We start from the raw sequence: 24,810 nt of genomic DNA, 5'->3' as shown, positions 1-24,810 counted from the left end.
TAACTTCATTTATATTTTAGTTTGATTCATAAATTGCACTGGTTTGTAGTCCCTGGAATCTTACTCAAACTTTCATTTTTGCCTCGAACTTCCTAAGTTGAACATTCAAGACTCGAACTTAAAGAATTATCTCAACTTCCATATTGCACTGTACGTGTGACGTCCTGGATTATAGCAGAAGATTGGGTTACGACGTCAACAGGCCCGCTACATACACAAGAATACAGCTTAACTACACATACGAAGTGTCACAGGTCCAGTATATCACAGTATGATACGATACAATATGGAGTCGTAATTTTGTGAGAACAACGGGTGATGTCGAGTGCCGAGTTCCGAGAAGTCATGAGTGCAATGGGCTCTAGTTCAAATTTACCAAACACCCCAAAGCCCAAAGCGCGCCTGGATTATCCATATTTCTGTGAATCACAAAACCAAAAGTTGGGGGACCAGTGGTGAAATTTACCCAAATTTGATTCTAATGCGCTCAATTAATGACTAAGAATCAATTCTAGTAAAAGATGCATGCCCTACAAGGCAACTGAGCTACTATCAGCCAAGTACACATCAAGCCCTTCACCAAAGCTCGTAGGTCATCCAAAATTTAAAGGTGTCCGTAGACCGAGTCGGATTTGGATAGTTGATATACTATATTCGTATCCTAAAATGAAATAAATATATATATAGAGAGAGAGAGAGAGTTGAGCTAGAATACTATCGATAGCAAACAGGCTCCGTTATCACCCATTTGTTTTCGATGATAGAGCCTCCAAATCGACGATTGGTACCATTGAACATGATCTATACCACTTGAAGTGTTTAGAAATTAAATTTCAAATCTTTTCGACATCATTTGCCTAATGATCAAAGGATTTCAAAATTTGTAATTTTAATGGTCGATATGAGGTGTTTTCTCGTTTAACGGCGTAAAGATATTCAAATCAATTGAATTTTTGTTAGAAAATTCTTTAAACTATTTAAAACAAAATCTATACTCTTGATCTTGATTACAAGACTCCTATCATCATTTTTTAAATAATATTCATTTTCAGCCGTTTATTTTTGTGTCAACTCGATGAATAAGAGAACAATATCGAAAATTTATGAAATTTGATTTCTAAACACTTCAAGTGGTATAGATCATGTTCAATAGTGCCGATCGTTGATTTGGAGGCTCCATCATCAAAATAAATGGGTGGCAATAGAGCCTGTTTGCTATCGATAGTATTCTAGCTCAACTCTCTCTCTCTCTCTCTATATATATATAGTGTAGAGCTACTACGCTATCGGAAGTATAGAGGATCTGATACTTCCAACTTTTTAATCATTGGATGAAAAATTATACGGTTGGGATGATTGTGGTCCCCCTAGGATTGAGTAGAACCCCTAGGGTTGAGAGGTCCCCACAAAGTAATAATATTAATCCAAATGTTAGAAATGATCAAAAGGGTTGATCTAAGGGCCAAAAAATCGGAAGCACCAGATCCTATATGCTTCCGATAACATAGTAGCTCTACTATATATATATATATATATATATATATACCCTACCCATTTAGTTTAGTATCGGGTTTGGACTTGGATACTTAAGTTAATAATATATTCATTGGATCTATTTGAGCGGGTCTCGTTAGTGACTATCCGTATACTATCTGCTTAAGACTGAATACTGGTCGGGTCTATATCAGGTACGAATGCCTGTATACATATATTTTTTATAGACTTTATTAAACGATTTATGGACAAACCATAAACCTTTTACTATAGAAAACTTGCATTCTAATTAGTTGCACCCAATCCAACAAAAATTCGTTCGAAAGAAAGATTAAAACAGTAAACAACTAGAATTAAAAAAATAAGTAAAATAAAAAAAGGAGTAAATAAAGCATCTAGGATTTTCACAAGGATGAAAATAAATAGTTACCCATCATCTATAAATCCTAGTAAAATTAATCCCTTAACTTCAATTTTTTTTGTTTACTATCAAGTATTTCATAGGATCCGTGTGCGGGTCCAAGTTTGGAAACTCTTTCGGACGCTACCCATTAAAAGGTCGGGTTCGGGTCTGTCAAAATCGGGGATGGGTATAAACTATCTAGACCCATACCCAAAACCTTAATAGATAATTTTTTTTACTCGTATACTATTCATTTTTTATTAGGTCTAGTTCGGGTCTCGGTATGATCCGGGTAGGGTCTGAATTGGGTAGGGAATATCGGATATTTTGAACAGCTTTACCAAAATGCTATGAAGATAAAAATAAACCCCCGAAACTTTAGAGGCTATTTGGGAATTTCACTTCTTTTTTGTTGACACCACCTCAAATATGTTGCTTGATAAGTAGCTAATGGAGCCGCTGTGAATTCAAGCAAACTGAAATAACTTATATCAAAATAAATGAAAATTAAGAGAGTGTGAATATATCACTCTATAAACATATTCCAAAATTGTCTGGTGTTGGAGTCTCCGTATATACATTTTTACCGTGCGTCTACAAATAAATCTTCATCAAATCTATCAAATCTATAATCTATACTTACCGTTTGGTTTGGGAATAGGGATAGGGATAGGCCCTTATCCCTCCTTTTATACCCAAACGCTAATTTTTTACCCGAGAATAGTAGTTCTCGGTTATCCCCACCAACACATCCATTTTCTATATAAAATTTTCTAATATTTTTCTTATCCTCGGGAACAACACAATTTTCATCCAAACGCTATTTTTCTTATCCCCATACTTGTACCTATCCCTGTAATAGCTAGTTCTTGCTTATACCTGAACCAAATGGTACCATTAGGTCTAAACTTTCAAGAATAGTTCCTGCGTTACTCAGTCTCATATCATTCAAATTTGTAATCTATACTTTTTAGATCTAAACTTCCACGAATAGTTTCATAATTACTCAGTTTTATAAGGCAGAAACTCGATTGCAAGTTCTGTTTTTTTTTTTTTTTTAAATCACATAATGCCCTTCAATATATATCATCCTAATAAAAATATAAATCATGTTTAACAGTATTAATAATCTATTCGAATATTCCATCGAAGTAAACAATGTTATTACTACCAAGTATTCGATCTATAACTGGAACTTCATATTTTTTTTTTTAATTTGAGATATTAATAAGCAAAGAGCGGTCCATGATTTGTACGGATGCACCTGGTTCAGGGAATATTCTCGCGGGACACGGAACACGATACCATGGACCACAATGGGATCCTCCCGAACGCGATTTTGATCACCTCCCCAAATCCAGGGGCACGAGCGACGAGTACACGACCATGAAGCCCTAAATCTCTCTCTCTCTCTCTCTCTCTCTCTCTCTCTCTCTCATCCCCCGATTCTCCTCGATTTCTCCGCACCGATACCGTGCGCGACCAAACCCTAACCCTAATCCCCTCGCGATCTTCTCACCTGCTCCTTCCCCTTTCAGGGGCCTGCTCTTTGCCTCGGTTTGGAAACCCTGGCCCCCGCGGCATTAATTCTCGGTTTGGGTTCTTCCGATTTGGGTTCTTAGAAGGGGAACTGGTTGCTTTTTTTGTGATTGCGAAACGTCGAATTTGGGCGGGGTTTGTGGGGGACTCGGTGTGTGGGCGATGGAGATTGGGAGGTGGTTTTGGTGTTGGGTGGTTGGATGGGGCTTGGAGAGTGAGAAAATTGGGAGGTCGTGAAGGAGAGAGAGTGGGGGGATTGTGGATCGCTTTTTGAGAGGTTGGTTCTTGTGAAAAATTGTTGTTTTTTGTTATATTTTTTGATGGATTTGAGGTGAATTATGTTCGATAATTGAGGAATTATTCATAGTTTATATATTAACAGCTTCAATTTTACTACGGGGAGATCAAATTTATTGAATCTGTCAAATTCCGTCAGTAAATAATCACCTGATCGAAGGAAACTAGTTGTCAATGTCAAACTTAGATTCGCTAATAACATCACTCATTTCGATTGGATAATGTTTTAGTTTCTCAATTTTAGGACCATTTTTTTTGTTTCCTACTAGAAGTATGTGCACTTAAGGTTTTGACTTGTTTGTTTCTATGAGCAATATCTTTTGCTGTGCTACGTTTCGGTTCTGGTGTTGTTTTGCAAATCCTCAGAGCATTTATCTAATTTTCTTTTTGTTGTGTTGCTCTTCATTTCTTCTCTCTTTTCTAACATATCCCAGCATGCTAATTCATCGAGGGAAAGTTATAATCATGTGTTGCTAATTGTATGCTCTTTCATGTAGTGAAGCGACTTAATTATGAATGGTGTGACAAGATTAATATGGTTTATTTCCTGAAACTGTATTTAGCATGTTAATTGGTTTATTACTAAAGCAATGGAAGATCTTGCTGTACTAAAGTCCCTCAGGTATTTCACCTTTTGTTTTATTTTATTGAAATTCTGTTTAATCTGAAACATGGATTGGTTTACAGGGTATTTGCCATGTACCATCCCAAGAAATTTTCTACTTTACACATGGCTCCCCACAAATCCCAAGGCAGTGAGCAAACTGGAAATGTTTCAGTTATGGATGGCTCCAGTTTGAACAATTCAACTAATTCAGGGGGGGGTGGCAAGCAACGGCTGCGTTGGACTTCAGATCTTCACGACCGTTTTGTTAATGCAATCACCCAACTTGGTGGACCAGATAGTGGGTATTTCCAGTAGTAATTGTTTAATGCTTGAATTTAATAATAATATTTCATAAAGTCTCTATGATAGTTCCCTAAAATTGTATAAAATTTGGATATGTAGAGTTGTCCGCGTTGGAGAGTTTATCCTGATAGATTGAGTTGTATGATGTTTAATGCTTTATCTGCTGGTTAGCTTTGGAACCAATTTCATTAGTCGAGTGCATAATGATTCTTGCAAGCAAGTAATATCGTTGGTATTGTACAACAAATTGATTGTAGGACCCAAGTTTTTTAGCATCTGGACATCCTTCTTTTATGCATTAAGTTTAAAGTTCAACTGTTCAAGTGCATTACATCCTTTACACATGTTGCTGGTTATATCCTTATGAGAAATTTTTGCTTATTGTAGTCCAAATTTTATTATATCATATTGTTTAAAATTGGAAAAAGCAACTTTAGCTAGTAGCATTGATAATAATTGGCAAAGATTTAACCTCAAAATATCCACACCTGAATAAGAAAAAATAACTTAAATGCCATTGTCCTGAAACTCCATTGTCAAACACTGAACTGCCTTACAGTGAAGTGGATATCAAAATTACATAGATATTCATTTGGATTCTTGATAAATATTAGTAGAGCATTGTCTAAAAATTCGTGGTTTAAGTAGCAGCATTAATTATCCGGAACATATAGCTTGTGAAAGTGATACATTTACATTTTCCATGGTTTTCTGCAAGCTGAACCTGTGCTTTGAATTGCCACCTGTCAAGATCAAAATGTTTTGGTTTCCGGTCCTGAATTTCAGCTGGAACTCCAAAATATGTTGGATGAGAGGATACAATTGCGTCAGCAGATGTCATGAATGCCTAAAAGAAATTGAGATCTGAAGAATGTTAACTTTTAACTTTGCCTGGCTTTTAAAAGTGCTTCTATACTTAAGAAGAAAGCAGGTGTATAGTGAAAGAATGTTTTAGAACTTCTAAGCATAGAGGGAAGCCAAAACAAGCTTCTGAGCCTCGAGCAAATGCTGGTTTGAAACTTCCATTTTCGGCTGCCACAGTATTTAGAAAATATGATATAGGAATTTAATAAGTCGTCCATTAGCTCTACTCATGAAGCACTTCTGCTAAAGATTTAGTGGAGGCAAAAGAGTCCTAAATGTGTGTAAGCACTGAAATAGTTGTTGAAAAAATCACATTCTTTATGGTAGATCAATCCACTGACATCATAATTATTCCATAAGTCCCATATCTAGTAAGAGTATAAATATTTTTTTTGTAGATGTTAAAGTTCGAAATGGTCTATTCATCAATGTCATATTCATGACTGAATGATCAACATGATAGTACAAATTATTAACAGTACGTTATCATATAGTGATCTGCTCTGTTGCGTTAGATGTGAAATTTCATGGTAATTGGTGGTGCTTACAGACCATTATGAATTTGAGCTGTGATGTATGAGAATCTGGATCCTCTAGAATCAGAGGCTTTTATTCTTAAAGTATTCTCTGCTCTCTTTCAGTTTCATTTCACTTTGTTAGTAAATACATTTAGTATGTGTTTGGTGTCTGGTTCTTGTTGGGGAAAGAAAGAAGGGTAAAGTGCATCTATAACTTTACCTGTGAAAGGGAAACACCATGACTGGGGGGTTTGCGTTTTGTTCAGGCTGATTCCAATTATCTGGAATCGGTAGTCAATTAGTTAAAACTACTTATTGAACAACAGGCTAACATGAATGTTCTATGGTGGATTCAATGTTTTTGAAATCCAAATAAAGAAACAGAAACAAAAAAAGGTGTATATGTGATTCCGTTTTGAGTGCTTTTCATCAGGCAACCTTCACTCTGTTTATTTTTACGGAAGGACCTATGTCAAAGATAATTTGTTAAATTACACATTTGGTTGCTGACTAATGGTGGAATTTTAATACGCTGCTGAGCTTCAGTTTGTTTCAATTGATGGAATGAATGTTTAATCTGTTTTTATCATGTCACTTATTCAAACTCCATTTAGTTTCCACGGTGGAGAGTTGTAACCAAAGATAATTTGTTACATTACACAATTGCTCGCTGAACTTATGTGAAATTTTAGTAGGTTGCCTAACTTCTGTTTGTTTCAATCGATGGAATGGATGTTAAATCTGTTTTCACCATGACACTTTGTCAAACTCCATGTAGTTTCCATATTGGAGAGTTGGAGACTTGTTGAGGCAGCTAATTTAGCTGTTACGTCCTCTTCAAAAAATGATGTGACAATGCCATGGTAACTAAATCAGGTACCATGTCATTTCATGATCATCATGAATCAGCAAATGTAAGGATGATGTGGCATATAGTTGAAGATGACATTCCTGTTGTATTAGTTGCCATGTTATCCTCAAGGGAAATTTAGAAAGTCTGTTGGTGTGACGCGATTGAAATGGGTATTGAAGTTCACCAAACTCAAGTGTGGTATCCGAACTCTAAATTTCTAAAATAGGCATGGAATTGCAGCAATTTTTGGACTGATATTGGAGTGTCTCTAATGCATGAAATATCATTTGTTGTCTGGAAAGTTTCTAATCTTGTTCTTTTAAGGGGTTGGTGAAATTTCAAGAAAGTGTGTTCATTTTTCACAATGAAAACATTTACTATTATATTTTTGTGGATGTTGCTTCAGGAGCTACACCTAAAGGGGTTTTGAGAATAATGGGTGTACCAGGCATCACCATCTATCATGTAAAAAGCCATTTACAGGTAATGACCACTGGTTTTAGACTTTGATGTCTAAAATACCGAATGATAGCTGATAATTACTTGTACTCATGTAGAAGTATCGCCTTGCAAAGTTCCTACCCGAATCTCCAGCTGATGGTAAAGCCTATTATATTTCACTCAATATATGCTTCTAGTGGGCTCTTTTGATTTCTCAATTCTTCCTCAGATTTTTAGATGATTTTCGTTGTAGGCTCAAAGGATGAGACGAAAGATTCTGGTGATACTCTTTCTGGCAATGACTCTGCACCGTAAGTAACATCTCTCATTGATGATGGATTAATCAAATTATTTTACTGCTTTTCCATATCTCAGGATAGATATGAGACAGAAATGGAGCTTTTTCTTAATTAGAAGCAAGCTTTTGTGTTGCATTTACTTGTAAACTTGTTCAAAGAGTTTTATGTTACTGGTGGTTTCCATCGTTTAGTTTGCTCATCGGCATTGTGGCCAATATTTTTTAGCTGAAAGAATACAATTCTATGCGTCTTGTGTAAGATTATTATACTTGTTACTAGTTGGTTTCGTTAGTATTTATATGAATGATTTGTTATTTTAATATTGTACAGCTTCTAAAGTTTCATACTTCATAAGATGTTGAATGCAGCACATTATGTTTCCAACATTTTAAGGTTCTCTGTTTTCCAGAGAAATACAAATAAATGAAGCTCTGAAGATGCAAATGGAGGTTCAGAAGCGGCTGAACGAACAGCTTGAGGTTTGTGGATTAGCTAGCTAGTTTTTCTCTTATGTTATTCACTACATGTGAGGGTTTAAACATTAAGCTAGGCTACTTCTTTTCTTCTGTCATCTCTGGTGAATTTTTTGTGGGAAAAATGCTCTTTGCTGTTCTTATTCGTTTGTGGTCTTTATGAGGAAAGTTTATATAAAATGCATGCGCTATAGCATGATTTCAGCTTTATATCTGTGGTTCAGGCTTCGCTGCTATAAGGTTGTTTCCCTTGTCACTTGGAAATTATTGTTGAGTCGCAAAGACGATCCTGAGGGGCCCTTAAAATGCTTTGGCACCTTTTTCACATATAGGTGAACTGCCTAGTGAATTAGTAGGTCAAGTTTTAAAATATCTGGAAGATTCTACAAGACAAAAGAAAAGTGTTTCGCCACCCATTATGTGGTTTAGTCAATGTGACATGCTTAGAAGAAATGAAGGATTGCATTTGTCATCAGTAGGCAGGTGGCAAGGTAATAGAAAGAAAGATGACAAAAACGAAGGAGAACCTCATCGGCTTATTGTTACCTGAAGTACACATTTTGATTTTTATGTTCTCAGGTACAGAAACAGTTGCAGCTGAGAATCGAAGCACAGGGCCGGTACCTACAGAAGATCATCGAGGAGCAGCAGAAGCTCGACGGCGCCGTTAAATCCTCTGAGGGCAACGAGGGCAACAAGAACGCATCCGCATCCTCGTCGAACTTAGAGGATTGCCTGGGACACACCCCTTTCCCCAGCAAGAAACCAAGAATATCCAATCCCCCAGCGGAACCTACTCTCGAAAATACCAACCCAGAGTTGAAGCCCGATTTCATTCGACAATTGGAACATGAAATATTCGAATCAAGTGTTGGTGATTTTGTGTTGGGTGAAGCAATAGAGTTCAAAGGGGAAGGCGGCAGCAGCGAACAGCTGGGGAAAGGATTAGTTGATGTTACTAGTGCGCAGGTAAGTTAAACGCAGTGCTTAATAGTCGAAGATTGTTGGAGCAGCTCCCAATGTAAATGTTGTTGTGTGGAATACATTAGTCTTTTAGATCTGTCCTCTTTCATGCAACTATTGTATGATATCATTCATATACTTCAATAAGCAGTACTTGGAAGTTAGTAATCTTAGAGTGGACTGCGGAAGCAGGAATCAGGAGATTGTTGTGGAGCAGCAGCTTCATCATTCGTGTGGTACAATTTAGGTATCAGGTTTTCCTTGAGGCCTAGCTGTATTTTATCAGAAAGTGTCGTTTGAATAAAACTGTATGTAGAAGCACTATTTTGCTTAGCTCTGTCTATTTTCCGAGTCTAAAAAGAAAAAGCTTCATGAATTACAGCACTTGTTACCATCACGTAAGTGTTAAGTTTTAAATGAAAGCTCTCACCATTTAGATTCTAAATTGCCCTAGAACCAAAACAGCAAATGTGCACCTGACAAATATCTGCAATTGGAGAGCTTGTGTCTATAGCCTATCTATAATCTTTAGATCTGAAATGTCTTTTCATTGCAGGAAGTTTGTAGACTGGCAGTTTCAGACACGACCAGATAAAAATGATCCAATGGGCAATAATGAAACTGATGCACCACCCAGAGCTAAGAAAATTGAAATGAAAAAAGAAAAAAAGACCAGTCAATTTTGTCACTTCCCCCTTTCATGGTGCTGCTATATATTAGAATTCAAAGAGGATAGTTGCGACAAAAATTCCTTCTCACCACACAGTGAGCCACTCAATTTTGTCATTCTCTTTGGATTGGTTATCAATGCGCCACATATAGTCACCAATTTTAAATTAAAAATTAAATTCTGAAAGTAGAAAAGTTTTTAGAGTTTGAAAAAAATTTGTAGACTTCGGAAAATATTTGGCTGACGTTCAAGAAATAAAATATAATATATAAAACAAACTATCAAATTCTTATACAATCATTCCAATTTTCTTGTCATGCCTCGTATTACAGCGCAATTTCTCCGAGGACGCAAATAGACCCACCTTATGCACAGAAACATGAAGCGTAACCCGGCCAACACAATCATCTCATATACACAATAACATGTATAAGAAAATGTATGAGTTGATTTATTAGAATCAAAATATAACTATACTAGCATAATAAGTGTCACAACTATACGGCTGCAACTCGAGGTGTAAAACGGGTCGGGCGGCACGAGATTGGGCTGGGCGGAGGCATGGGACGAGTACTATAGCACTCGTGGCTCAGTGGCCGGGCGCGGCCTGGCCTGACACAGGTCTAGGCCGTGCCGGGGCTTGAGGGGAGGCTCCGGCCCGGCACGGCCCGGCCTGTGTGGGCCATGTCTACCGAGCCGGAGCCGGGACCGGGCAGGGAGTGCACGGGTTGTACCCAACTCCCAAGGCCCCCTGCGTCCCCAACTCCCAATGCTTTGGGAGTTGGGTTTAGCAGCATTGCGGCCCTCCCAAGAGTCTGCCACACCCTTGGGAGATGGGCATTGATCCCCTTTGGACCAAAACACCCTCCCCAATGAGAATAAAAGAGAAATAGGATATTGGGAGAAGAGGTAAATGGAAAGAAGAGAAGGAGATGAGAAGAAGAATTTTTCCTTCAAATTGAAGGAATTTAGGAGGCGGCGGCTAGAGAAGGAAATCCATTTTGAAGTTGAGACCCTAGATAGAGAACAATGTAAATTTTCAGTTTTGTACTTTAGTGAATATCAAAAGATGAATATTTTGGATTGCATGCATATTTTTCTATTCTCTTTGAAGGTCCCCAGCTATCCTTTATGGATTGGCTATGGTTTTGAAAAATTTTATAGCATTACATTCATTTATTGAAGCTATATGAATTACCTTTATTTTTAAAAGGTTTTGATGAGTTACTTGGAAGTTATGAGGCTCCAAAATTAGAATTTTGATCAACTACGAGATTATGCTTCTGTAGTTGATTTTAAGAGTTTAGAATCTTCAAACTGAAATGTCAATCATATTCAAATATATTGGGCATGAATGTGTGATTGAGCTAAGTTGTTTGATCAAATTTAAACCTAGTTTGTCAATATTTCGACCAATTTATTCTATTCTCGGGTTGGAATATTCCGGCTAGATTTTAGAGGGTATAACATTTCGCTAGGTGGTCGTTTGTTAAAATTAAGCATCCCAAACCCTTATATAAGTTATATAGGACTTGAATGAGTTATTTTAAAATTTTTATCTACTTTGGGAGAGTTAATGGGCTCCCCGATATAGAAACTTTTGTTCTAATATGATGATAGAGTATAATAGTTGAAGTGATGGACTTGAATAATCTAAATCTTTTAAGATTAAGAAAAAAAAATAAAAAATTAATGGAGATACTTATTATTTATATATTAGATATTTCGGATGCGGACATCAGAACTCCTATTGCTGTCTTAGATCAGTCTTTTCTTATTTTGAGATAAAATTCTTATCTATAGATGATGAATCTTAGTGGTCCTCTTAGTATTATATGTGCGTATTTATATATTGCTATTGAATGTTTGTAATTCTTTTTGCATGCTTAATTATTGCTCTAAGAACTTATGCCCTCGTTGTTTATTCTTTAGTTCATAATGCAATAGAATTTGATCTGATGCTCTAGCATATTTCTTTTTATCACATTGTACTAGTAGAGGGTACGCTTTTGTATTGGAACTATAAATTGTACAAACTTGCTACTTGTTAAGTTGAGGGCATAACCCATTTAGAAGTTTTATTTGTGCTTAAAATTAAATAGTGTTATGGTAACCAATTTATATTAATAAATTTGGAATGCTTGAAATTGTGAATTGTTGTAAAAATTTATAACATTATAAAGATGTTGATATTAATGCAGAACATACTTAAGCTTTCAATCTTAAATTATGTGGCGGGTCTGCAGCTGTTACACCTCCGTGATGCTTTCGCTATCGGGGCGACTATAGTCGTCACCTCGCCCGATCCCATCTCAAAGGTCATACCTGTAAAATTAGTAATATCCACATAATAAGAACTATTAACAATAGTTCCCAATAAAAGCTTGTCTAGCGACAACAAGCCCCACTGGACTTAATAGTATGTGATTAATGAAAAAATAAACAATGAGTTATGAATAATTTTTAAACATACATATGAATCTACCATTACAATCAACAATTGCAACTATACTCAACAAATAAATGATGACATCACATGATAAGTATAATCAACTAGAAAGGCCCAACAAAAATCCAACTCGACCTACAATCAAGTAAATGCGTAAGCGCGGCACTCTGGCCTCGGGTGCAAAACAAATCTTAACCCGAGGAGCAAAGGGCTTACCGCGTGGGAAGTGACTACCACTGGTAACCCACTCACACCTTCTCAGACTCAAACTCCCTCATCATAAGGAGCCATCAAAGATGGCCCGGGGAGCATCATAAACACAGAGGCGAATCCAAATAGGGTCAATGTCTCAACAATGATGTTATATTTTGAAATCAACAAATAACTAAGATTATACTATCTTCCAATACAAATGCATATCCTCTACTAGTACAATGTGATAACAAAACACATGTTAGAGCATAAGATCAAATTCCATTGCATCATGAACCAAAGAATAAACAACGAAAGCATAAGTTCTTAGAGCAATAATTAAGCATGCAACAAGAATTACAAACATTCAATAGCAATATATATATATATGCATGCACGATAAGAGGATCACTAAGATTCATCATCTATAGATAAGGATTCCACCCCAAAATAAGAAAAAACCGATCTAAGACGTAGAAGGTTCAGCCGTAGGAGCTCCGACGTGCGCGTTCGAAGTACCTAACATACAAATAATGAGTATCTCCATTAATCTTTTATTTTTATCTTAATCACAAATGATTTAGATTTATTCAAGTCCATCACTTCAGCTATTATGCTCTATCCACGGATTAGAACAAAAGTCCCTATTTCGGGAGCCCACAACTCTTCCAAAATAGATAAAAACCTTAAAATAACTCATTCAAACCTTATATAATTGGTCGAAATATTGACAAACTAGGTTTAAATTTAATCAAACAACTTAGCTCAATCATACAGTCATGCCCAATATATTTGAACATGATTGACATCTTAATTTAAGGATTCTAAACTCTTAAAATCAACTACAAAAGTTTAATCTCGTAGTTGATTAAAATCCCAATTTTGGAGCCTCATAACATGCAAGTAACTCATCAAAACCTCTCAAAAATAAAGGCAATTCATATAATCATGCATTGGCCCCCAAATTCAAATAGAAAGAACTAAAAATTATTGATCAAAATCCTCATTTCGGCCTCTTAGGGTCCATACCCTAAGATTACAATCAAATCCCGTAATAAGGCAAAAATCCTCTATTTGGAGCTTCAATAAGTGAATATAATGCTACAAAATTTTCCAAAACTATATCCAATCCATAAAGAATAGCTTGGGACCTTCAAAGAAAATAGAAAAACGTGTATGCAACCCAAAATATTTATCCTTTGATATTCACAAAGTACAAAACTAAAGATCTACTTACTTTGTTCTCTAGCTAGGGTCTCAACTTGAAAATGGATTTCCTTTTCCAAAAGTATCCTCCAAAATCCCTTCAATTTGAAGGAAAATCCTTCTTCTCATTGCTAAATAAAAGAGAGAAAAAATAGGATATTGGAAGGAGTAAATGTAAAGAAGAGGAGAGGAGAAAAGTTGTTTTTCTCTCTTCATATTCAAACTAGCCCATTTAAGAGCATTTCTGTCATTTTACTTAACATTATATTGGGAAAAATTAAGATTGTAACTAATTTGACTATTGGGAAGGGCATTTTGGTCCAAAAAATATTTAAAATTTTTAAATAATTTTAAAATTTTAATATTTTTATAAATGTATTTTAAAATTTGAAAATTTTTCACTCATATATTATTTTTTAAAAAATAATAATTTTACATTTATTTTTTAAAATTTTAATATTTTTTAAATAAAATTAATAAATAAAAAAGGGCCGGCTTGGCAAGGCCCGTGCCATCCAGACCGGGGGGCCGTGCTGGGCCGGGGGTCCNGCAGGTTTCGACCCAGCTAAATGTGGACCGTGTGGACCGTATCGGCCCGGCACGGCCCACATTACAGCGCTAGCTGCAACCTAGAAAATAATATTTACACCCACTTTCTATAGACAACTAGCAAGTCCCACCAACATAACAGTCACTCCACTAGAGCTCGTCCAGGACGGGGTGCTACCTAGCTTGCAATACCTTTGCCACGATCACCTGCCGACGACGATGGCTGTGAAAGAAAAACAACAACAGGGATGTGAGAACTACTGAAAAATATTTTTCGGTGAGTACAGTAGCCAATAACGGCAACCTATGCCACTAGGCCTACTTCGGGTATCAATACTGTAAGCTATAGAAAGAATAACAAAATGACAAGTATAATAAACCATCACTACTATACTTCTATTATGCCTAAATACTAAGAATGAGGTTACATATTCTATCGTGCATCAAGTATGGTAATAGATAACAAACATCATACTACCCAATCCCAACGACGCTCCCATAGTTCGGCCAAACCCGCGCAATGCCTAGTAGGACATCAAACAATCCCGTGCAATGCCTAGTAGGACATCAAATAATCGCACATGAACCCATAAAGGATCTCAACTATAGACAGCTCGAACAATAGCATAGCCGCATGGCTACACCTCCGGAGGGCCAGCTTGTGGGGGCACGACCCTAAGACGAGGAAATAAGTAGTTGAGCATAATTTAACTCTTGCAGGCTATAGTCACATGTCATGATCAACAAGATCTCATAATTCTTCGTTTTGCTTGGTACCTTCACATGATCTCATTCTCTTTTTAACACGATTAGTCCACATAATTCATGACATAGTGATCACCTCAAAGAAAGTAGCATATGAAATATACTAGTAATTAGGTTTCTGAAATGTCAACATGAACCATAACTCAAATACTAAGATGTTTTTCTATACGTTCATATATCAAGAAATGAATGAGCAACATAGAAACATAAATATTCATGCCAATGGAATATCAAAAGATAGCTAGAAACATGCGTAAGAAGACAAAAAGTTAATTCACCACTTTTGGCATACCGGTACGCACCAAATAATGTTGAAACTCGTAGTAGTCCCAATCTAAGCTCTCTTATTCTCAAACCAACCCTAAACAAGGGGGTTTCATATATAAATTCTCAGTCAAGATTCAACCCTAACATAACCGCCTCTAAAACTCTCTTAATACCATTAGCACTAAGGAAATCATCCTAAAAACCCTTTTAATACATATCTCCAAAAGATCAAATCTTACCTCTACTATGCTCTAACTTGATAGAACACAAGTGAGGTTCCTCCAAGAGCTCTGCTCCTTACTCAGCTCAAAACCCATCCTTGGAGAGCTTAAAAGTTATTAGGAGCAGTAGAAACCAGAATAGAGCAAAAGTAGTTAAGAGAGACCAAGTGGGAGAGATCAAAGAAATATTTGAAGAAATATTCCAAGAACCAGGTCTCTAGGATTCAGATTCATATTTGAAGAAATATTCCAAGAACCAAATTCATGAACTAATTGTAAATTTGACAGAAAATCGAGAAATTAAAAATCACTGATCCTCGGATCGTCTAAGATACCATGTAGGAACTATGATAAGTCATCCAAATATTGTCACTTTATAAATCTCACGCAGTGAATTTGATTGGCCTGTGATGACTCCTAAATTTTAAAATCCAATGAACTGGATACTTTCTCACATCCCTACCAAACTACAAGGACTCAAATGAATGTACAGTTGCAAACTATTGGTTGAAGAGATGTACATCATTAATTTTCCTTTGGGTCTAGTTGATCAACTGTAAATGAAGTGAAACCATGTTCTGGAAGCTGAAGAGCGCACTGGAACTCCCCCTCCTCAAAGTCCACCTTCGTCAATGTTTGTCGATATGTCTCAACGGCTTCCCTTGGATGTCCTTTTGCTATAGATGCCTGTGACCAATCACATTTTAAGTTCAATAGCTTTTTTCTTCAATATTCTTGTTGCAAGCATTTTACAAGTGGGCCCCTCCCCGTTCATATTAACTAGTATTTTGATAAACAACATCTTTGCATATAAGATCAAGGTAGAGAGGACCTTCTCAAGATCAATGTAGAGAGGACCTTTTCAAGAGAGGACGTTTTCAGATTAACTAGTATTTTGATAAACAACATCTTTGCATATAAGATCAATGTAGAAGAGCACGGAGGATACAGAAATAGTTTAGGGAATAGTGTAGAGAAACCCCTTGAACTTTAGCTCTTTTTATGATTAGTAGCCTAAACTTTCAATTTTGACAAAGAGACCCCCTAAACTTTATCAAATAGTTCAATAAGCCTCTCTCTTCACTTGAAGTTACTAATAATACAACCGTAACCGTTCTGGTCATATTCTTGCATATAATCTTATAAAGTTTCAGAATATTCAAAATTTATTTTTTATATTTTTATATATATATACAAGCAAAAATCAAAGGAAGTTCCACGCTATTCTTCAATCTTCACGCTTAATTATCAAATTTGAAAGAGAAAATTAGGTTTTTCTTTTTATATTTTGAAGTCTTAGAAATTATGTAAAAGGCAGGCAATCCAAATGGTTGTATGATTAGTAACTTCAATTGAGGAGAGGAGCCAATCAAACTATTTGATAAAGTTTAAGGGGCCTGGCTACCAAAACTGAAAGCTCAGGTGCCTATTTGGAAAACAGCTAAACTTTAGGTCTCAATATTTTATGGCCATTCATTATACTGACCAAATGCCTCTCATCGAGTTCAAAAAGCCAAAATCTCCAATCTTTAGATTCTGCTCCATCTATACAGACAGATATATTTGTCCACCTTGCGTGATGGAATTCCAATCTGTGCAATCCAAAGCCCAATCCAGCACCTACTGCTTTTACAAACGCCTCTTTGAGACACCAGTATCTACAGCATGAGCAATAACAATCTAATATCACAAAATGATAACATACAATTATTTACAAACATATTAATGTGTTGAAACAGACGCATGTTTGAAGGATGAAAAGAAATTCTTTTCTTCTATACTGTTAATATACAGTTTACTTATTACTTGTTGCAATATGGACATGAAGAAATATAAATATATCCCCTTGTTAATAAATAAGGATATCAAGAATGCTTATGCCTTTACAACAAAAGATACATAACTACCTGTAGAACTCGATCAAGATTTCATCAGAAGAGCTTGATTGAAGGATGTTCTTCCATTCTAAAACTGTGAAGTACGATGAGAAGCTATCAATGAACTCTAAAACTTCTTCTTTCTGAGGCTTGGAAACACTAACAATATCCAAGCCAACAAGACAGCGTGGCTCAGATGCTATGCCAACATAATCCCCATGATGTGATGCATTGAAATTGAAGTTTGGAAATACCACATTATCTTCATTATTCTGCTAACGGAAACCCTTAATTGCCATATGAACCAAATCAGCCAACAGAATACATTTTGCTGGTAAATAACTTGTGGATGCACAGAGTGAAAAGGGTCAAAGAAGGCTACACGGCATAGAAATATACTGCATTCCCAAGGGTAAGCAAAGTAGATATATGCAGCTGTACGATGTAGAAATGGAAAGGGGTAAACAGACCTTTCTAATTAATGGTCTCTTGTTTATTTTCCAAAGAAAATAAATAGTTTATCATAATTCAACAGTAATATACAATGAGATAATGATAAGCTGTGTTTCATCCCATAAAAGCAGATTTCAACCCCAGGTTCATAATTATAACAACTTAAGCAAATCATACCAAATAGGGTTTTCCCTCAATTGTACGGCTCAAGGTTATTTTGTCAAATGGAATACCAAGAACTTCACGCACGAGCACATACTGAAGCAATCGACTGACAAGTGCTCGTTTCCTGTCATCAACCTTTACAAACCTATTTACGTAAGAGGTTGATGTAAGTTCTTAATAGCACTCAAACTCAAAGTAGCATGATATACATATTAATTCAGAAATATGAAAAGTAGGAAAAGAAATATTCAGAGAGACACAGTAAGTGCAACACATAACCATGTTCAGGGTTTAACTCGGTGTTTAACTAAAGTCATGGCCAAAGCTTTTCTTCATCTAGTTAAAAACAATATTCAGGACATCTCTATTACCATTTCAACAACTTATAATCTTAAATTTCCTTGAAAAACAGTTAGTTAGGGAAGGCTTAGCAAGGAAAAGCTTTTACAATACTATTTCAGACTACAGCAAGGCACAAATAACGAATTTCACATGCAGCTTCGTAGATTTGTCCAGAAATAAGCAAAAACATTTATGAGATGAAGCAGGAGATGCGACTAGTAAACATGGAGCATGGGAAATGAATAGAGAAAATTTGTTATTATTGAACTTATTCATTCCCTTTTGACATTTCAGCTAAACTCTTGGTTCTTAACATGTTTAATTAGCTCAAACTATTTTCTAGATTTTCACCTTTCATAATTGATATTTAGATAAACTGCCAAGTAAAATCTCATCAATTCATCGCCATTCTACCCAAATAGATCGATAAAACAGTCCGCAATACTGTTACCAACACGTTTTAACTATTAAGTAGTTTTCTGCGTATGTTTAACTAAAAATAATCAAAACTACAGCAAAGATGAATCAGGAAGGACTTATTTGCTAGTTGGACAGGTGCAAACCACTTTAGATGAATAAGTTTATTATCGAAAATTAGGTCATAACATACAGCTTGCTATATAAATAAAATCATTTGTGGACCACCAGTACCCAATATTGGATTGGATAGGATCAGCCTAAGGATAAGCGGCACCTAGAGTTGTAAGAGAAGGGAACATCATACAATAGTCGGTCCAGTAATCTCATTCGGGTGGGACTACAAATCCCACCACTGAAGAGATGGGGATTGAATCAGATTGGATTTAAATATTGTCCTAACATATCCCTAGTCCCTACCCATCAAAACCCCCGACACCTACGAGTCGCTAAACCTCACTCTTCCACAATATCGGCCTCTCATCTTATCTTTGTCCAATCCAATCCTGGGTACCAAAAGGATCCTGTTATTATCATCTAATAGTGGCGCTCAAACAAACACAAAAAAATAAAATAAAATAAAATAAAAAATAAAGTGGCGGGGTGGTTGCGGTGTAAATGTCACCACCAACCTACGGCAAAGTTTCAATTTTTCTCGAATCTTTGGCCTGTTTTAATGTCAGTTTCAATCAAATCACTCTGATAAACTCTGTAGGAGAGAAGAGGCGTACTAATTCATCTCTCGAAGATGATGCGGTTGCTGATGAGAATTGTCAAATTACCTCTCTAAGATGATACAAAAAATTGAATAGTTATAGTCTTGAGATGATGTAATAGCCGAATCACTCTCAACAGCAGCATCAGCCATCACATCATCATCTCTTTATTAAAAAAGAAAAAGTGAAAAATTAAAAATCAAATGAAGCGTAGCAGAGTGAATCAATCGAAACCAAAATTTGAAGTTTAATATCCAGATTGAAACAAACTTCAAAATCGCAGTTCCGACCCAAAAGCTTAAGCAAACTGGTCCAAACAAAAACACGTCACATCACACGCAAGTAAGGGAACTAAGGATTGATTCTCAACAAAGCCCGAAACCCTAACCTCATGATTGCAGGGCGCTCATGCGGAGGGAGAAGAGAAGCGAGAGAGGCAAAGCGCCGCTCGGAGGGATCCCACGTAGAGATGTTCACCAACCATCTCCTCACTCCCCTCTCCATTACCCCCGACCTCCAGGGTGCGAAACCCTAGAAGAAGCCCAAAGAAGAGGCCTTTATACGGTTTTTACTATGCCGGTGGTTTCGATGCGGAACACTTTCGAGGAGACTTGTAGGAGTGCGCGCGTTACTCCATGGGGCAGGATTGGAGAAAAACTGCGCGTTGTTGTTTGGTTCCATATAAAATTGAGAAAAGCAAATTAAGAGGTTGATGTAAGTTCTTAATAGCACTCAAACTCAAAGTAGCATGATATACATATTAATTCAGAAATATGAAAAGTAGGAAAAGAAATATTCAGAGAGACACAGTAAGTGCAACACATAACCATGTTCAGGGTTTAACTCGGTGTTTAACTAAAGTCATGGCCAAAGCTTTTCTTCATCTAGTTAAAAACAATATTCAGGACATCTCTATTACCATTTCAACAACTTATAATCTTAAATTTCCTTGAAAAACAGTTAGTTAGGGAAGGCTTAGCAAGGAAAAGCTTTTACAATACTATTTCAGACTACAGCAAGGCACAAATAACGAATTTCACATGCAGCTTCGTAGATTTGTCCAGAAATAAGCAAAAACATTTATGAGATGAAGCAGGAGATGCGACTAGTAAACATGGAGCATGGGAAATGAATAGAGAAAATTTGTTATTATTGAACTTATTCATTCCCTTTTGACATTTCAGCTAAACTCTTGGTTCTTAACATGTTTAATTAGCTCAAACTATTTTCTAGATTTTCACCTTTCATAATTGATATTTAGATAAACTGCCAAGTAAAATCTCATCAATTCATCGCCATTCTACCCAAATAGATCGATAAAACAGTCCGCAATACTGTTACCAACACGTTTTAACTATTAAGTAGTTTTCTGCGTATGTTTAACTAAAAATAATCAAAACTACAGCAAAGATGAATCAGGAAGGACTTATTTGCTAGTTGGACAGGTGCAAACCACTTTAGATGAATAAGTTTATTATCGAAAATTAGGTCATAACATACAGCTTGCTATATAAATAAAATCATTTGTGGACCACCAGTACCCAATATTGGATTGGATAGGATCAGCCTAAGGATAAGCGGCACCTAGAGTTGTAAGAGAAGGGAACATCATACAATAGTCGGTCCAGTAATCTCATTCGGGTGGGACTACAAATCCCACCACTGAAGAGATGGGGATTGAATCAGATTGGATTTAAATATTGTCCTAACATATCCCTAGTCCCTACCCATCAAAACCCCCGACACCTACGAGTCGCTAAACCTCACTCTTCCACAATATCGGCCTCTCATCTTATCTTTGTCCAATCCAATCCTGGGTACCAAAAGGATCCTGTTATTATCATCTAATAGTGGCGCTCAAACAAACACAAAAAAATAAAATAAAATAAAATAAAAAATAAAGTGGCGGGGTGGTTGCGGTGTAAATGTCACCACCAACCTACGGCAAAGTTTCAATTTTTCTCGAATCTTTGGCCTGTTTTAATGTCAGTTTCAATCAAATCACTCTGATAAACTCTGTAGGAGAGAAGAGGCGTACTAATTCATCTCTCGAAGATGATGCGGTTGCTGATGAGAATTGTCAAATTACCTCTCTAAGATGATACAAAAAATTGAATAGTTATAGTCTTGAGATGATGTAATAGCCGAATCACTCTCAACAGCAGCATCAGCCATCACATCATCATCTCTTTATTAAAAAAGAAAAAGTGAAAAATTAAAAATCAAATGAAGCGTAGCAGAGTGAATCAATCGAAACCAAAATTTGAAGTTTAATATCCAGATTGAAACAAACTTCAAAATCGCAGTTCCGACCCAAAAGCTTAAGCAAACTGGTCCAAACAAAAACACGTCACATCACACGCAAGTAAGGGAACTAAGGATTGATTCTCAACAAAGCCCGAAACCCTAACCTCATGATTGCNCGGCACCTTTTCTAATATATTCTGTCTACTTTTCATGTTCTCTTTTGATATATGATAATTTGTAAGAGGAACATTCTGTTTCTGGTAAATGTGATATTTTTTCTATCTCAACAGTGCTAATTGATTTTACCATCATTTTAATCTTTGAACGGAAACTAAAATAACAGTTTCCAAGTTGCATATATATATATATATATATATATACTAGTTAAGAACCCGCGCTTCGCGGCGGGCAAAAAAATCTACAATAAATATAAATTTGTAAATATTAAAGAACAAAAGTATAATACTTTCATAAATATGTATAATACTAAAAATTGTTCATATGCTAATTAGAAATAGTTGTCCATATGTTAATGGCATTGTATCGATAAAGTGCATCCTATTAAAAGATTCAAAAAGATGCATCCGAAATAGTTTTATTATATTATTAGGGTTCATTACTATTATTACTGTTTTATTATAAATTAATTTTATATTTTTATTTAAGTAAAATAGCAGTGGAGCAGCTTTGGTGGAAGGAAAGGAGTTCATCTCCATCGATTTTTTTTTTTATTTTTAAGTAAAATAGTCTGGGGTGAGGAAATCTCAAAGTTTCGGACAAATTAGGCAAAATGGGCCTGTGTTTGAAATCAGCTTTATGTTTTTCGTTTAAGTAAAATAGTCGGTGTGGACATTTTGAAGCTGTGGGCAAATTGGGTGTCTCTACCCGAACATTTTAAATCGGTTTTACTTGCATAGAAAAATCTTGTTTTCTTTACAACTTAGATCTCTGTTGCAGCTAAGTAGTGATAAAAGCACACAATTGAATCTAGTCCAACCTATTTACTACCAAAAGAGAATAAAGAAAGTAGGCAGTGACAAAGAGAGAGCAGCTTCTTGACATTGTATGGCGGATGCTTACAAAGGCAACTCTGGGCCGATTACAATCCTACGTTTTAAACATTTAAATGTACCACCAAACAACAATCAATGAACCAACCACCTATTATGAACTTTGTCAAGAGCTCTAAACAGTGTCAGCAAACTGTCAACTTAGAGTGAAAATATATCAAATCACCACCTGAAACTTCTGCCAGATTAATAGATCACCTCAACCGAGCCATATTACAAATCCTTAATAAACTTAGAATTTTTTTAAAAAAAAATTTCTAAGTTTTCTGTCACCTGAGAATAACGCGTTTGACTGCAACAACAGAAAAGGTCGAGTTGAGTAATTTTACAATCGATTGATTAATTAGTTGAAAATTTTAAAGATTTTTATACTCCAGTAGGCTCACGGGCTCTTTTCCCATGAACAAAATTAGAAAAAAAAAATTGTGAAAAAAAAACTACGGATCATCATACACAGATTCTCCGCTCCAATTTGCTACAAACATCAAATATGGACACCAAAATAAAAAGAGAGAGAGAGAGAGAGAGAGAGAGAGAGAGAGAGAGGTTCATGGGAAAAGAGCTCAGGTTGATTACTTAGATGAGAAATTTTGCAATAAATTGATTACTTAGATAAAAATTATAATTCAGTAGGCTCTCGAGCTCATTTCCCATGAAAAAAAAAATCAGAAAAAATAAATAAATAATTTTTAAAAAAATAGGAAAAAAAACCTACAGATCACAAATCACGGGTTCTCAACTCAAATTAAGCCACATACATCAAATAAGAACACCCAAAAAAAAAAAAAAAAAACAGGGGTAGATCGTGATTACTCGCGGGATGCAGCGCGTTCACGGGGGTGTTGGAGATAGCGATCACGGCGAACCCGTCGCCTCCGACGTCCATGGAGACGCGGATCCCGGCCATGCTCTCCGCGATCTCAACGGATAAAAAATCTAGGGTTTACTCCGCGAGCGCGAGCTCGAGAGAGCGAGCTCGATTCCCTTCCTCAGTTGGGGTGGGGGAAAGTAGTATAAGGCAGAGGCGGAGGCGGCGCGTAGGCGGCGGAGGCGTACGGAGAGAGAGAGAGAGAGAGAGAGAGGGGAGGCGAATGGTAGAGGTCTACAGGGTAAAAAAAAAAAAATAGCGCTCGATGGGACCCACGATCCGAAAATTCGGTTTGGTGAAGCTGCGGTTGAGCGGTGTAAGGTACGACCCCTACAGGGGAGGTCGGTGGAGAGAGCCTAGGCGAACCTAGGGTTTGTTGAGAGGGACAGAGAAATCCCGAAAAATCTGCAGAGGCGGCTAGAAAAGAAAGAGAGAGAGAGTTAGGGTTCGTTGAGAAGGAGAGAGGGTAAGAGAGAGTAGGGTGTGGAGAAGAATAAGCCCCACATCTCAGAGAGAAAAGGAGAGAGGGTAAGAGAGAGTAGGGTGCGGGAGGTCCGAAATCACGGAGAACGCAGGAAAGGGGTTAAGGGAGAGACCCGAAATCACGAAGAATGCCGCAAAGAGGTTAAGGGTTCACCCTTTAATGAGATAGATATATATATATATAGAGAGAGAGAGAGAGTTGGACTAGGCTATTATTAGTAACAAAATCCTATTGTTGCTATCAGCTTTTTAGCCTTTGGATCAACTCTTTTCATTATTTCTAACCATTGGATTAAATACTATAATCCAGTGGGGACCACTCAACCCTAGGGGGACCACTCAACTTTAACCGACTGATATCATCCTGATCTTACAATTTTTCATCCAAGGATTAAAAACTTAATAGCAAAAAGAGTGTTTTACTATTAATAGTATTCCAGCCTAATTCTATATATATATATATATATATTAAATATAATAATTATACTATTATAATATATTATATTTTAGCAGTGAGGCTACTAGGCTATCGGAAGCACAAGACTTCCGTCTTCCACCTCGTTTTCGATGTGCGATTTTCAAATCGTCAATCGCTCGCGTTAAACTTGATCTAGAGTATTTGAGTACCTAGAAAAATAAATTTTATTATTTTTCGATATCATTTGCCTAGTGATCGAAGGGCTCAAAATCAATAAATTTCAATGGCGTAGTGAGCCGTTTGCAAGTTTAACGGTGAAGAAATATTCAAATCACGTGAAATTTTGGATAAAATTCTTTATTCTATATAATAAAACGAGAT

General features: G+C 36.4%; 2 protein-coding genes across 15 annotated transcripts; one reads left to right on the top strand and one right to left on the bottom strand.

Annotated features, from left to right (window-relative positions):
* LOC109719423 (myb family transcription factor PHL7-like) lies at nucleotides 3,282-9,387 on the top strand. 3 transcript variants are annotated; one of them, XM_020246098.1, is made up of 7 exons: nucleotides 3,282-3,713; nucleotides 4,421-4,638; nucleotides 7,285-7,361; nucleotides 7,436-7,478; nucleotides 7,573-7,630; nucleotides 8,028-8,097; nucleotides 8,671-9,387. In XM_020246098.1, exons 2-7 carry the CDS (start codon nucleotides 4,431-4,433, stop codon nucleotides 9,067-9,069), a joined length of 855 nt encoding a protein of 284 aa, XP_020101687.1. In that variant the 5' UTR covers nucleotides 3,282-3,713; nucleotides 4,421-4,430; the 3' UTR covers nucleotides 9,070-9,387. The 3 variants fall into 3 exon arrangements, with proteins under 3 accessions (XP_020101687.1, XP_020101688.1, XP_020101686.1); XM_020246099.1 differs by lacking the exons at nucleotides 3,282-3,713; nucleotides 8,671-9,387 and adding exons at nucleotides 3,791-4,355; nucleotides 8,316-8,664; XM_020246097.1 differs by lacking the exon at nucleotides 3,282-3,713 and adding an exon at nucleotides 4,023-4,355.
* Nucleotides 11,878-24,146, bottom strand: LOC109719424 (L-aminoadipate-semialdehyde dehydrogenase-phosphopantetheinyl transferase-like). Of its 12 annotated transcripts, XR_002218685.1 has the most exons (10): nucleotides 23,474-24,146; nucleotides 19,732-20,000; nucleotides 17,881-18,013; nucleotides 17,281-17,522; nucleotides 16,860-17,031; nucleotides 15,895-16,060; nucleotides 15,392-15,470; nucleotides 15,188-15,246; nucleotides 14,252-14,343; nucleotides 13,285-13,702 (listed from the first exon to the last, which is right to left on the bottom strand). XR_002218685.1 is itself a non-coding variant. In XM_020246104.1 (7 exons), exons 2-6 carry the CDS (start codon nucleotides 19,845-19,847, stop codon nucleotides 15,899-15,901), a joined length of 825 nt encoding a protein of 274 aa, XP_020101693.1. In that variant the 5' UTR covers nucleotides 19,848-20,000; nucleotides 23,474-24,146; the 3' UTR covers nucleotides 11,878-12,049; nucleotides 15,895-15,898. The 12 variants fall into 12 exon arrangements, 5 of the variants coding, with proteins under 5 accessions (XP_020101693.1, XP_020101694.1, XP_020101691.1 ...); XR_002218688.1 differs by lacking the exons at nucleotides 13,285-13,702; nucleotides 15,188-15,246 and adding an exon at nucleotides 12,693-12,884; XR_002218686.1 differs by lacking the exons at nucleotides 15,188-15,246; nucleotides 15,392-15,470 and adding an exon at nucleotides 12,693-12,884 and having other exon boundaries at nucleotides 13,603-13,702.

Source organism: Ananas comosus, linkage group 13 (genome assembly GCF_001540865.1).
Source record: "Ananas comosus cultivar F153 linkage group 13, ASM154086v1, whole genome shotgun sequence".
Taxonomy (NCBI): domain Eukaryota; kingdom Viridiplantae; phylum Streptophyta; class Magnoliopsida; order Poales; family Bromeliaceae; genus Ananas; species Ananas comosus.
Note: the sequence above shows the minus strand (reverse complement) of the source record. Positions and strands in the feature narration are given on the sequence as shown.

Coding starts and splice junctions, on each gene's coding strand:
- LOC109719423 (XM_020246097.1), top strand. CDS start 4,324: ATGGAAGATCTTGCTGTACTAAAGTCCCTCAG. Junction 7,631..8,027: donor TCTGGCAATGACTCTGCACC/GTAAGTAACATC, acceptor TCTGTTTTCCAG/AGAAATACAAATAAATGAAG. Junction 8,098..8,670: donor GGCTGAACGAACAGCTTGAG/GTTTGTGGATTA, acceptor TTATGTTCTCAG/GTACAGAAACAGTTGCAGCT.
- LOC109719424 (XM_020246104.1), bottom strand. CDS start 19,847: ATGGAGAGGGGAGTGAGGAGATGGTTGGTGAACATCTCTACGTGGGAT. Junction 18,014..19,731: donor GAGCGCCCTGCAATCATGAG/GTTAGGGTTTCG, acceptor TTACGTAAATAG/GTTTGTAAAGGTTGATGACA. Junction 17,523..17,880: donor TTGAGGGAAAACCCTATTTG/GTATGATTTGCT, acceptor TTCCGTTAGCAG/AATAATGAAGATAATGTGGT.